The sequence below is a fragment of the Mobula hypostoma genome, chromosome 4 (genome assembly GCF_963921235.1).
Source record: "Mobula hypostoma chromosome 4, sMobHyp1.1, whole genome shotgun sequence".
NCBI lineage: Eukaryota > Metazoa > Chordata > Chondrichthyes > Myliobatiformes > Myliobatidae > Mobula > Mobula hypostoma.
Window position 1 is genome coordinate 96,210,986 of NC_086100.1, and position 14,170 is coordinate 96,225,155.

At 40.7% G+C, this 14,170-nt stretch overlaps 1 protein-coding gene across 2 annotated transcripts in view; it reads right to left on the reverse strand.

Moving 5' to 3' along the window:
* The window catches only part of sap130b (Sin3A-associated protein b), a 69,614-nt gene that overhangs the window by 21,045 nt on the left and 34,399 nt on the right, over positions 1-14,170 (reverse strand). For both annotated transcript variants that reach the window (XM_063046206.1, XM_063046205.1), the window contains exons 16-18: positions 5,333-5,685; positions 3,997-4,254; positions 3,636-3,761 (exon numbers count right to left, since the gene is read on the reverse strand). In XM_063046206.1, the coding sequence (XP_062902276.1) occupies positions 3,636-3,761; positions 3,997-4,254; positions 5,333-5,685 (737 nt within the window). The remainder of the gene's footprint in view (positions 1-3,635; positions 3,762-3,996; positions 4,255-5,332; positions 5,686-14,170) is intronic.

Below are 14,170 nucleotides of genomic sequence, written 5' to 3' on the forward strand. Positions count from 1 at the left end.
AAGGAAAACAACATCAGATTCCAGACCCTGTATCCAGCTCGGCTGAGAGTCTTTTATGACGAAGGGACAAAAACTTACGCTACGGTGGAGGAGGCAACGTCGGACCTGGCGGACCGGGGACTACCTATTAAAGTTATCACCCAACCAGAGTCGCTACTGGAGAGGATTCGGCAGAAGTTGTGGCAGTTAGTGGGGCGAGGACGGTCCACTCGAACCAGAGTGTCAAACTACAAGGAAAAGCTGCAAATATTCAGACGCGAATGTACAGAGAATACAGATTAATTAAGAGAAATGACTGAGAAGAGTAAATCGGACTTAAAAGTAAAATGAAAACTGGTAACTGAAAATAAATTAGGCGGAATAACTTGAATGATAGCAATATGGTCGAGACATAAATAGGAGAAAATTCTCTATGATTATTCAAACTGCTGAGGGCCCTCTAACACAGGGTGAAGATAGAGGTTATCCCTCTGAACTGAGGCGGGTCGGTGCTCAGGCCTCACTGGGAAGTCGGGGAAAATTTTCAAATGTTATACATTCAGAAATGTCTAGGGTGTGGTTATATGTCTTGGTTTACTGTTGAGAAGGGATTGCTTACTGTTTGGTTAGAAAAGGAGAGTGCTTTTTTTCTACTAGAGAAAAATGCAAACTGAATTGGTAAAAATAATTTCCTATAATGTTAATGGGGTTTTGAATCTAATTAAAAGAAATAAGATTATGTCTAAATTGAAAAAAGAGAGGGCACAAATAGCTTTCCTCCAGGAAACACATATGAGCCAATCTGAACATGGAAAATTAAAAAGAATGGGCTTTAAGCATGTATTTTATTCATCATATAAATTGAGTCACAAAAGAGGGGTAGCTACTTTAATATCAAGTACTCTTAATTATGAACATATTTCAGAGACTAGAGACAAAGAAGGACGGTTTGTAAAAATCACAGGAAGAATAGAAGGTACAGAAATAACATTGCTGAATGTTTATGCTCCTCCAGATAGTGAATGGTCATTTTATAGACACATTTTTGACCTAATGGTCAGTTCTCGAGGGGTAGTAATTTGTGGAGGGGATTTTAATATTAGATTAAATCCTATATTAGATTCTTCAAGAATAGTTACTCAGAATAAACCTCTGACTCGGAAAGTGAATTCATTGATGGAGGAGTTGGGAATTATAGATGTCTGGAGGGAATTACACCCTACTAGTAAAGATTATACATATTACTCTTTCCCTCATTCAGCCTATTCAAGGATAGACTATTTCTTTATCTTAAATACAGATAGACTCAGGATAAAAAACTGTAATATTGCAACAATTGATCTGTCGGATCATAGCCCAGTCTCTATGTCTCTAATCCTGGAAAGGAAAATGAGGAAAACACTATGGAGGCTAAACTCGCATATTTTATCAAATCTGGAATAAATGGATTGAATATATAACCCCAATGCGAGCAGACTTTAGATGACTCTCCTAATGATTTATATTGCTCTTCTCATCAACACAGTAATATTGCTAACGCAAGCACCCCTAGTCTAAATGTTTGTTGTTTTTTTTTGGAAAATAGAGAATTAACACAAGTAAAGGGAAAGATTTGGGAAAGGGATAAAAAAAAATGAAAAAATTAAGTAAATAAGTACATAGGGATTGGGTTATTATGTCTGCGGGCAGGAACAAGCACGAACAAATTGAGATATAAACACCTACAATGGTTGGTATATAGGCTTGTATGCAACATTTTGGACCAGTGGAAATGGTCCAGAAGGGTTGTATGGAAACTATTATTACCATTTTTCTTAACAACTAATTTCATTACTTAGCCTAATAGGTTAGATTTATCACAGTACATAATTATCTATTTAAATGTTTATTTTCCTTTTATATCATCTCAATGTCTACTTAAGAATGTATAAATAATTGTGGTTTTGTACATATAAAAAAAATGGAAAAGGTTATATGTGTGAAAAAAGTACATGATAATTGTGAATTCCTTATCCAAATAAAAATAAAATTAAAAAAAAAAGAAAAAAAGCCGAAATAAACAAGCTAATTGATTAGGTGCCGCCCGGCACGTAAATGTCGATTCGCCTCTGACCTGGGCCGATATTTACGTGCCGAGCAGCACCTAATTAATGAGCTTGTTTATTTCGGCTTTTTTTCTTAAAGATATGCTGGATGCGTCCCGGTTACCGCTGCATCCCTGCATGCTTCGCGGATCAGTATCAGTTCACTGTCCAGAGGGTGGGGGCCACTGCACCACCCCAACCTCCGCCAACTCAGCCTAACACACCATCATCAGTCTGCTCGGCGCTGTCCCAATTCCGGTAAGTGATACTACACTGTACATATATTATTTCTACTTTATATTGGCTGTGTATTTTTACGTGTTATTTGGTATGATTTGGCAGCTTCATAGCTTAAAGGTTACTGGAGAGCGCTTGCGTCGTGTTCTTGCCAAGAGCGCTTGTGTGAGTTTTTCTACCGACGGTGCTTGCACCATGTTTCTGCCAACAGCGCTTGCGTGAGATTTTCAGTACGGAGAACAGTGCAGACAATCGTTGTAAAGCAGTATTTCTAATTTATATAGGCTGTGTATTTATCATATCATTCCTGCTTTTACTATATGTTACTGTTATTTTAGGTCTTATGTGTTATTTGGCATGATTTGGTAGGTTATTTTTGGGTCTGCGAACGCTCACAAGTTTTTCCCATATAAATAAATGGTAATTGCTTCTTCACTTTACAACATTCCGGCTTACGAACCATTTCATAGGAATGCTCTACCTTCAGATGGCGGGGGAAACCTGTAATGTGTTTCTAAAAGCCAGTAGTCTCGAATTCAATTGCAAACAAGTTTACTGGTACAAATAATATAGGTAAGAGGTATTAGCTTGTACAACACAAATTTAGGAAGCTAGGTAACAGATTAAAAAGTAGGAGTTTTAAGGCTGTCATCTTTGTATTACTTCTGGTGCCTTGTGCTTAGAGTATAGAAATTGTTTGATGAAATGTGTGACTGAAAAGATGGTGCAGGAGGGAGAGTTTTGAATTTCATTGGGACCATTTTTGAGGTAGCACCTGTAGAAACTGGGCAGGTTGCAACTAAACCAGAACGGGCTCAACATTCTCGAGAGCTAGTGCCACAGCAGAGAATTTTAGCTAATTTGGCAAGGGAGTGGGACAAAGTTGATGGTGGAGTGCTGTCAAATCTGGAAGGAAAACAATATTCAGTAGGTAGATCAGACATAGGCTTGATAAGGCACACGGGATAAATGCACGAGAAATGATGGATTGAGAGCATTGATTATCAACAGGAATATGGTAACATTGAACTTGGTTGAAAGAAGGGCAAAACTGGCAACTCAATTCCTGGTAGAAAATAGTCAGGTGTGCTGTGAAATAGGAAGTGCATTACAGTATTGATGCAGTCCTTTACTGCAGTAATAAGGAAGGATATCCTAAAAACTTTTCAAACAAGGTCACATAAGCAGAGTTTAGGAAATAAGGAGATATGATTAGCATGTTTACTGATGACATGTAAACTGGTTAACATTGACAACACATTCGATTCAGTTCAAAAATACTCACTGGCCATCAGACTCATCTATAACGTAGTAGGCATGAAAATAAAGTCTCACCTTTGACTTTCACATCGCTGTATCTTTGGAAATGATGATAAGCTGCCTTCCAGGGATTCCTATAATGTCGGAGTAACGTAACCGGAGGTCTAGGGCGCACAGGCACATATCTGACACCCTCTTCATCTGCAAAACAAGGTTTTGGTTGGGTGGAGAGATTTTAGAAAGATTTCAAAAGGATTTGCATTGCCAAAATAAACATGCTGTTTTGGGTTAGGATTGAATGACATTTTCCAGGCAGGTAAGTTACATCTCTTCTTCCTCCCTCTTGGGGTTACAAATGACCGCTCTGCTCATCTTGGGTCTACAGCCATCCTTCACCCCACCCTCAGTCTTCATTGTAGCTGCAAATCCACTTTACCTATATATTCCTTTGGTGGTGATTTCCTCTTCTCTGCTTTGATCAGCACTGGCTTGCTGCTGCTATTCTTCTCCTCGTCTGTACTATTTGCTTCCATAATTTCACTCTCTTCTGTGGAGATGATGTGCTGTTGTTTACGGGGTTTCTTTCGGGGAGATGCACCCAGTGGCAGCTCGTTCCCAGGAAGGCTGAGGTTGTTCACCACTGGAGTCAGAGCAGGCGAAGTCACCGACATATTCTGTGAAGTTGATACTGCAACTGGGCAGTGGCAGAGGGCAAGAGAAAGTGGAGATGAAAGGAAAAAGAATGATAGTGAGAGGGAGGAAGAGAGGCAAAAAAAAAGGAAGAGATTGAAACACAGACATTCAGAGGGACAAGAAAAAACTAATGAATAACCTAAAAAATAAAGCATCCAAGTAACCATACAGATTCATATAGCTGAATATCCCAATAATTTCGAACCCAAAATCTCTGCTAATTAATGGATTAAAATCAGTAAGCTATCTGGAAGGACTGGGTGGCCAATTGTCTCCTCTGCTGGGAGTTTGTCCTTGGGTTACAAACAGGTTATTTTCCTTAAGACATTCTTGAAGTCAATTTTATCCACAAGTCAGAAAATACTAAAAAAATCACTCAGTAGAGTAACCAGCTACCACACTATTGTAATGAATGGCATCAAAAGCACACGACTGATAAGAAGGAATGATTACTAAAATTGGTGGGTGAGGGGAGGAGTGGGGGAGAGGAGAGAGGGGGTCAGTACACTGTACTCTGATTTAATATGTGGCTAAGCTAAAGGTACATTTCTAGTTGGAATTCAATCAGCAATATGCACTCTTCTTCTGACCAACAATCTGCTGGAGGAACTCAGGTTCAGCAGCATTTGTGAGAAAAGGAATTTGTACACCTCACCACCTCCTCTCCAAACACAATTGCAGCTTAACTTGCTAAGTCTCTGCAGAAAATTGTGTTGCTCCAGATTCCAGCTCCCTGACCATTTTCTTCCTTAAAGATTCCAACCTACTTTCAAAAAATCTCCCCCAGTAGACAGAACATTGTGTCTATAAAGCACTCTCAAGCACTCTTCTGCAAGTATGAATGACAAGTTATCAAAGCTTGATCCTCATAAAAAGAAATGACGATCCTGTGAATGATTATGGTGCTCAGAAAGCTTCCCACTAGGCCATGGGATGCTGGGCTCAGCAGTTAATTTTGTTCACTTGCTTCCCATGTTCTTCAGACAAAGGTTACCATCAGTAGCCTATTCTGCAGAGAAAAACAGAACTCACTGCACCCAACTCAATCTTTACCTGTGCTCTGCAGAGAGAATACCTACTTGATACAGACAGTGCATCTGCAGACTCGCTCTCTTGCTTGATTTTCACTTCTGGTAACGTTGAGCTCATGGAAACAGGTACCGAGATGGCAACTGGTTGTGATGGAGGAGTTACCACTGTAGCCATGGAGACTGAAATTGGAGGGGTGGTGGAGACGGCTGCTGTAACAGTTGACAAGGCTGTAGGCTGAGGATGGGGAGCAGCCGCTGCAATGAGTGTTGGGATTGGTGGTGGAGGCTGCTGAGAAGTCGGCTGTCCTGGTATGTTTTCCATACTCTGGTTGCTAACTGCTTCCATTGCAACAGCTACTGGTGTGGCCATGGAAACATGGATCTCTGACTTAGGTTTTGTTCTGAAAAAGTTAGAAACAATCTGAATCAAACATCAAAATACCCTCATCAGCTGCTGCAAAAGAATACCTACAAGGATAGGGTCAGTTTGTTCAAAACTCTGAACATTTCACTCCCGAGTCACAAACACAAACAAAACTAACCTGATGCAGCAGTGTCAAGCAATCATGTGATTCTGCTCCTGTGGTATTAAAGAAATGTGCACTGGCACCATAGAATTGCCAGTCTTTGAACAGGGTTCTGTGTGCCCAAGTGAATGGAAAAGATCCTGAACAACATTCCCTAACCAACATCACCAAAACATTATCTAGTCACCATCACACTCTGTGCAAATGACCTGAGGCAATTCCTACACTTCAAAAGTAATTAATTCATTATAAAGTACTTTAAAGAAATTGAAACTGTGTTAAGCTCTAATTTACATTAGGAGTGCAAGGCCATCATTAAATGGAAGATTCAAATATCAGTACTTGACAACACGCCAGAACATTTTCTATCATCTTCATTGCTAGATCTATGTTTAGTTATTAGATTAGACATTTGAATTGTTATTTTCTTTGCAGTTTAACAATTAATTATCAGCTTGTATTTTATGCAAGCTTGATATGCCTCTGCCACTATACAAAGTATAATTCCAGAAAGCTCCGGAAACTTATTTGTTCTGCATTAACTGAATAAGTGCACTTTCATTGGTTGACTTGGTACTGTAGTATGAAATAAGTATTTTCTCATTGTTTAATTCTTATCTATAGTTTTGAATACAATTTTTCTTTACCTCAGGGTACAAAATAGCTAAATACAAAGCTGTTCTACAAGCACTTAATAAAACAATCATGAAGCAATAAGTTTTATGCTTCATTTCATACTTCTAAAAGAACCCTAGCTTTAAGCATCAGAATCTAACACCAGAACTTTACATCCAAGTAAATCCCCATACATTCGTTAATTTCAACTTAATCTTATTCATTGGCTTCTACAGTGAGCAATCAGGAGGCCATACATCCTCATATAATAAGGCATTTGAACAGCAGCCAATCAGAGATCAGCAACAAGAAAAGCGGTGACTCACACAGGTTGGTACATGTGCATTAAAAAGGACATTAAAAAACTCGTGGGAGTTTCGGCGTTTAACAGCAGCCAGAGAAAGTGATTCATTAGCAAGGGCAAATAAAAAATACAGCAGAGCATGCAGAGTGGCCTTTGTTGGAGCAGGCAATGTTAACATGGAGATTTGAGGCTTTAGCTCTTTGAGGCTCTGGTGAGTTAAGCTTGAGTGAGAGAAGGCAAAAAGCGGTGGGTAGATTTCTTCCTCTCAGTTTATTTATCATTTCCTTCTTTATAATTTCATAGTTAGAGTAGTAGGGGGCGCCAGGCAGGATAGTTGAATGCTCCTCTTGCGGGATGTGGGAAAGCAGGGAGACCTTCAGTGTCCCTGATGATTTCACCTGTGAGAAGTGCATCCGGCTGCAGCCTTTAATACTCCACATTAAGGAGCTGGAGTTGGAACTAGATGAACTCTGGATCATTTGGGAAGTTGAGGGGTTGATAGATAGGACATATAGAGGGGTAACTACACACATGGTGCAGGACACAAGAAACTGCGCAACAGTCAGGAGGGTGAAAAGGGTTACACAATCATTGCAGAGTACCCATGTGGCCAACCCACTCAACAACAGGTTTACCACTTTGAATACTGTTCGGGGGGGGGGGGGGCGGTGGAGATGACCTAGCAGAGGAAAGTCACAACAGTCTGGTCTCTGGCATTAGGTCTGACTCTGTAACTCAGAAGGGAAGGAGGAAGGGGATTCTTGGTTAGGGGAACAGAAAGGAGGCTCTGCATGAACATAAGATTCCCAGATGGTATGTTGCCTCCTGAGTGCAAGGGTCTGAGATATCTCCAATTGAGTCCTCAGCATCCTTAACTGGGAGGGTGAGCAGCCACAGGTCATGGCCCACAGAGGTATCAATGAAATAAGAGAGGAAGAGGGACAAAGTTCCCCAAAGTGAGTTCAGGGAGTTAGGAGCTAAGTTAAAGGACAGGTCCTACAGGGTTGTGATCTCAGGACTGCTACCCATTCCATGTGCTAGTGAGGCCAGAACTAGGAAGAACATACAGCTTAACATATGGCTGAGGTGTTGGTGTAGGCTTCAGATTTTTGATCATTGGGCTCTCTTCCAGGGAAGGTGGACCTGTACCAAAGGGAGCATTTGCACCTATAACTGGAGGGGAACTAATATCCTAGTGAGAAGATTTCCTAGTACTGTATGGTGGGGGTTTAAACAAGAGTTGCAGGGGGATGGGAAATCTAAATGCCAGAACAGATAGCAGAGTGGTTGTGGAGACAGATGTTGCTAAGACCCCAGACAAAGTCAGGAATCAAAGGTTGAACATGGGGAGACTAATGTTTGAGTTGCATATATTTCAATGCAAGCAGTATTGTAGGAAAGGCAGATGAGCTCGGGGCATGGATCAACACATGGAATTACGATATTGCAACCATTAGTGAGACTTGGTTGCAGGAGGGGCAGGTCTGACAGCTCAATATTTTTTTAAATATAATTTTTATTAAGTTTTCAAAGTGAATACATGGAAAGATAACATCTACCCTCCCCCCTCCCCTTAACCCTCCCACCATATATACTCCTACCTAAAAAAGAAAAGAAAGAAAGAAAAAAAAAGGAAGAAGAACCGCCTGGATATTGGAAGGTTTCCACATGCTCCATGGGATTCAAAATAAATTTAGTATATTTATTTATTACTTTCCACAAGGGACCAAGATCTTTATCATCGGAGCAACTAAATATGCCATCCTATCTTTTGTAAATAAGGGCGCCAAATATTAAAAAATGTTTCATATTTATCTCTTAAATTATAAGTAGTTTTTTCGAGTGGAATAGAACTAGCCATTTCATTGTTCCAACGATTCATACTTAAATACGAATCAGATTTCCAAGTAGCTTCTTAGCTACTGCCAGTGCAATTTTTATAAATTCTTTCTGATATTTATTCAATTTAAGTTTCGGCTTTATCCCTTCAAGTAAGAAAGTACCAATTTCTTGATTACACTGAAACCATTTATCGGATAGATTTGAATTTAATCTATTTATTTTTTGTGGTGTAATATATAATTGGTGTAAAAATTATATTGTACTAATCTAAGTCGAACATTTATTGTATTTGTCATACTGTCAAGACACAGTCTTGACCAATTTGTTTCATCAATATTAATATTCGGATCTGTTTCCCATTTTTGTTTTGACTTACGGATTCCTTGTTTAATTGTCTGTTTTTGAATCAAATTATACATACAAGAAATAAATTTTTTAATCTTCCCTTTTTGAATTAAAATTTCAATTTCAGCTCAATATTTTTAAGTTCAATTGTTTTAGATTAGATAGACTGGGAGGAATTAAAGGGGGAGGGGAGGCTTTAGGGAAAATTTCACGGCAGTGCTTAGTCAGGACAGACTGGAGAACTCATCAAGAGAGGCTTTATGGGTGGAACAGAAGAATAAGAAAGATACAACTACATTAAGAGGGTTATATTAAAGACCACCCAATAGCCCGCAAGCTTTAGAGGAACAAATTTGTAGAGAGATCACAGACTGTTGCAAGAAACTATTCTAGGTGATTTTTCCACATATTGACTGGGAATCCCATACTGTAAAAGGACTAAATGGGATAGGGTTTGTCAAAAGTGTTCAGAAAAGTTTCAATCATCAGTACATAAAAGTCCCAAAGTGCGTGCAATACTGGATCTGCTATTAGGGAATGAGACAGAGCAGGTTACACGAACACTTTGCATCTAGTGATCATAATGCCATTAGTTTCAAGGTAATTAAAGATAGGTCTGATGCTCAGGTGGAGATTCTAAATTGGAGAAAGGATAATTTTGATAGTATCAGAAAGTTCTAGCAACTGTATACTGTGACAGGCTGCTTTCTGGCAAAGGTGTACTTGATAAGTGGGAGGCCTTCGAAAGTGAAAATTTGAGAGTAGAAAGCCTGTATGTGCCTGTCAGAATAAAACGCAAGTTTAACAGATTTAGGGAACATTGGTTTGAGAGATACTGAGGCCGTGGTTAAGAAAAAGGAGGTGTATAGCAAAGATAGACAGGAAGGAACAAATGAGGTACTTGAGGAGTATAAAAATTGCCAGAGAACATTTCAAGAAATCAGGAGGGCTAAAATAAGGCACGAGGTTGCCTGAGCAGACAAGGTGAAGAAGAATTCTAAGGGATTCTACAGATATGTTAAGCAAAAGAATGGCAAGGGGCAAATTAGTCCTCTGGAAGATCAGAATGGTAATCTATACGTGGAGCAAGAGTTAGTGGAGATCTTAAATAGATTTTTTTTGCATCTGCATTTACCTGGGAGATGGACACAGATTCTATAGAAGTAAGGCAAAGCAGCACGGTAATGGACTCTATACAGAGGAAATGTTTGCTGTCTTAAGGAAATTTAGGATGGACAAATCCCCAGGGCCAGGCGAGGTGTTTCCACGGACCCTGTGGGAGGTAAGTACAGAAATTGCAGGTGTCCCAGTAGAGATATTTAAAATCATCCCTAGCAACAGGTAAGGTACCAGAGGATTGAATGATAGCTAACGTTGTTCTGTTGTTTAAGAAAATCTTTAAGAATAATCTCGGAAATTATAGGCTGGTGAGCCTGATATCTGTAGTGTGGAAGTTACTGGAAGGTATGCTAAGGGACTGGATATATGAATATTTGGATAGACAGGGACTGATTAGGAATAGTCAGCATGGCTTTGTGTGGGGTAGGTCAGGTCTAACCAAATCTTAGTGTTTTTTGAGGAAGTTACCAAGAAAGTTGATGAAGGCAGGTAAGTGGATGTTGTCTACATGAACATCAGCAAAGCAGTTGACAAGGTCCCATGAGGATTTGCTCAAGAAGGTTCAGTTGCCTGGCATTCAGGATGAGGTAGTAAATTGGATTAGACACAGGCTTTATGGGAGAAGCCAGAGAGTGGTCTAGATGATTGCCTCTCTGACTAGGTCACAGGGATTGGTGCCGGGTCTGTTGTTGTTTGTCATCTATATCAACGATCTGAATGATAATTTGGTTAACTGGATCAGCAAATTTGCAGATGACAACAGGATTGGAGGTGTACTGGACAGCTTGCAGCAAGTTTTGGACCAGCTGGAAAAATAGGCTGAAAAATGGCAAATGGAATTTAAAGCAGACAGGTGTGAGGTGTTGTACTTTGGGAGGGCCATAAAGGATAGGTCTTACACAGTAGGGCACTGAGGAGCGCGGGAGAACAAAGGAATCTGAGAATGCATGTCCATAATTTATTTAAGGTGGCATCACAGGTAGATAGGGTCATAAAGAAAGCTTTTGGCACATTGGCCTTCAGGGATCAAGGTACTGAGTTCAGGAGTTGCATGTTACATTGAAATTGTACAAGACATTGGTGAAGTCTAATTTGGAGTTCTGTGCGCAGTTTTGGTCCACTACCTATAGTAAAGAGTACAGAGAAAATTTACAAGGATGTTGCTGGGACTGGAGGACCTGAGTTACAAGGAAGCATTGAATAGATTACAAGTTTATTCCTTGGAATGTAGAAAATTGAGGGAAGATTTGATAGAGGTATACAAAATTATGACAGGAATAGACAGGGTAAATGCAAGCAGGCTTATTCCACTGAGGTTGGGTGAGACTATGAGAGGTCAGAGGTTAAAGGAGAAAGGTGAAATGCTTAAGGGGAAATTTCTTCACTTAGAGAGTCATGAGTGTGGAACAAGCTGCCAGCATGGATGTGATTTTGATTATTACGTTTAAGAGAGGTTTAGATAGGTACGTGGATGGGAGGACTATGGTCCAGGTGCAGGTCAGTGGGACCAGGCAGTTTAAATGGTTCAGCATGGACTAGATGAACCGAAGGGCCCGTTTCTATGCTGTACTTTTCTATGCCTCTACGAATACTCTGATCAGATACTCAGCCTTAAACCATTGAGCCTACTATATAGTGCATCTCATCAATCCAAACTGCAAGTAAAAGCCCGATTCTTGAAACAGGCAAGCAAATGCCCTGGGCATCTTAGTAAGGAACAATTGAATTTCTCACAAGGTGCAGATTAAAAATGTTGGGGGAAAGCAGAAACTTTAACACTCAATTTCTATTTATATGGAATATGTCATGGAAGGACAAGCACTTTGAAACCTCACTGGGCCAGATCAAACAGCAATGAGGAAAATGGTGGACAATTTGTGCATGGCAAGCATTCACAAACAACACTGATAACTTCTCAGGATCATTACATTCATCCACCTGAGAAAAGCAAACTTTAAGCAAAGGGGAATTCCTCAACTGTGAAGTATACCTACAGTTCGGTAGAAAGCAAGCCAAGACCTTTGTACTTGGTTATCCAGAACTTAATCCTGCAACCTTATGATGACCATGCTAATCATGTGAGAATAGACCAGCACCTGTGGATGGGGACATTTTCTCTGCTACCTTTCAACTGAAAGGCCCAAATCAAGCATGTGTAAGGGGCTTTCTTTTTTTTATATGTCTGCGTAGTATAATTAAAAGGGCTTCTTTGTTATGTTAACTGCTGAAAAAATCCTTCCCGCTAGGGGTTTGTTTGAATCACGTTACTGATAAGAAGGTATTACGAACCAATTGAGATAGTTGTTATGTTTTTAGTGTATCTGTAAGATATTGTATGCGCGGGGTTTTGGGGCAGAAGGCGGGGGAAGAGAGACAGAGGATGGACCAGGTGCTGTGAGTCCGCTAATGGGGTCAGACCCCAAACAGTTCGGTGAGGAGAGGAGACGGAGACGGACTCGTGTGGAGCGTCTGGTCGACCACCGTCGTTGGTCCCAGGCGGCCGGTCGAGATGGTCCAACGGGTCGCAGGGTGAAGAAGAAGGGTCCTGAGCTCCAACTGTTTGTGCACGAAGAGATTGAACTTTGATAAGTGTGGCGCCTTTTATTTTCCTTTTATACTTTATTCTCTATTAATTATATAGTTCCAGTAATACCTATAAACTGTAAATCATTTAATCCTATCTGGTGTATTGTCTGTTATTTGGGCGGGGTGGGGTACTTCACACAGCATCCACACTGATTACCCAGTTTGGCGGGGCCGAGGGCTATTTCCCTAGACGACAGCGAGCCGAGCGACCCTGAGGTTGGCCGGGGGGGGCTACATATGCAATTGGCCTGAATACTCCAATCAGCTTGCATCCTTCAGACAAGTTTCACATGCGAACAACATCTATGATTTGGAACTTGCTTGTTATTTTTCTGCTCCATAGAGAAACGCCATCAGCAACACAGAGACAAGCAATGATAAAGGTGGACTGAAGTTATATCTCAAATGCAATTAAATCATTATCTGGCTGTTCTCCTGGAGACTAATGTTCCAGTCTGTAGACGTAGCTCTAGTTCTAGGTACAGGAAACTTGAGACAGAGCCTCGAGGAAAGCAGTCCAAGGACAATGGACAGATGTGCTCAGGGTAGATTCTACTCAGCTCACACTAGCACACCCTACAGCCAAATGCTTAGTGACTTTACTAGGTTGGATAAGCAAGGAGGAGAAAGCAACCACCTCTTCCAAAAAAAAAGTATGCAGCAAGCCTGTCACATGAGCAACCTCCTTCCACAAGGCACTTAAAATACTACCATAAAAGATGATGACCTTTACAGCTACAGCTGTGTCTTTCACCCTAATACTGCCTCAAATATCACCAGAAAATTATTCTGCAGCAAATACACAAAGCACTGAAGGAACTCAGCAGGTCAGGCTGTAGCTACAAAGGGAAGTGGGCAGTTAACGTTTCAGGTCCAGACCCTTCATTTGGGCTCGTGTTCAATGTATAACATGAATTCCTGAAGGCATGGAACTTTCCATTAACTGAAATACACCAGGATGATAAGTCACCCTTGAATGGCATCCATCCACAAGAGTTCATTAATTTTGTACTTCCAGATAAGGCCATCGATAGCCATCAAGAGTCAGAACCACAATTGATTCCTCCACAACTTGAACATTAACTTCAACATTAATTGCAAGTCACTTGGTTACAGATAACAGAGTAGGGTTCAAGCAACACACATCAAAGTTGCTGGTGAACGCAGCAGGCCAAGCAGCATCTGTAGGAAGAGGTGCAGTCGACGTTTCAGGCCGAGATCCTTCGTCAGGACTAACTGAAGGAAGAGTGAGTAAGGGATTTGAAAGTTGGAGGGGGAGGGGGAGATCCAAAATGATGGATCCTTCAAACTTTCAAAACCTGACGAAGGGTCTCGGCCTGAAACGTCGACTGCACCTCTTCCTACAGATGCTGCTTGGCCTGCTGCATTCACCAGCAACTTTGATGTGTGTTGCTTGATTTCCAGCATCTGCAGAATTCCTGTTGTAGAGCAGGGTTCAAACCTGGAGAATTTGGGGGTGGGGGGGGCAGGATTTATTTAGACCTCAAAGGCCATACTTCTCTTGCTTTAAAAGCTGAATTAAAAAGG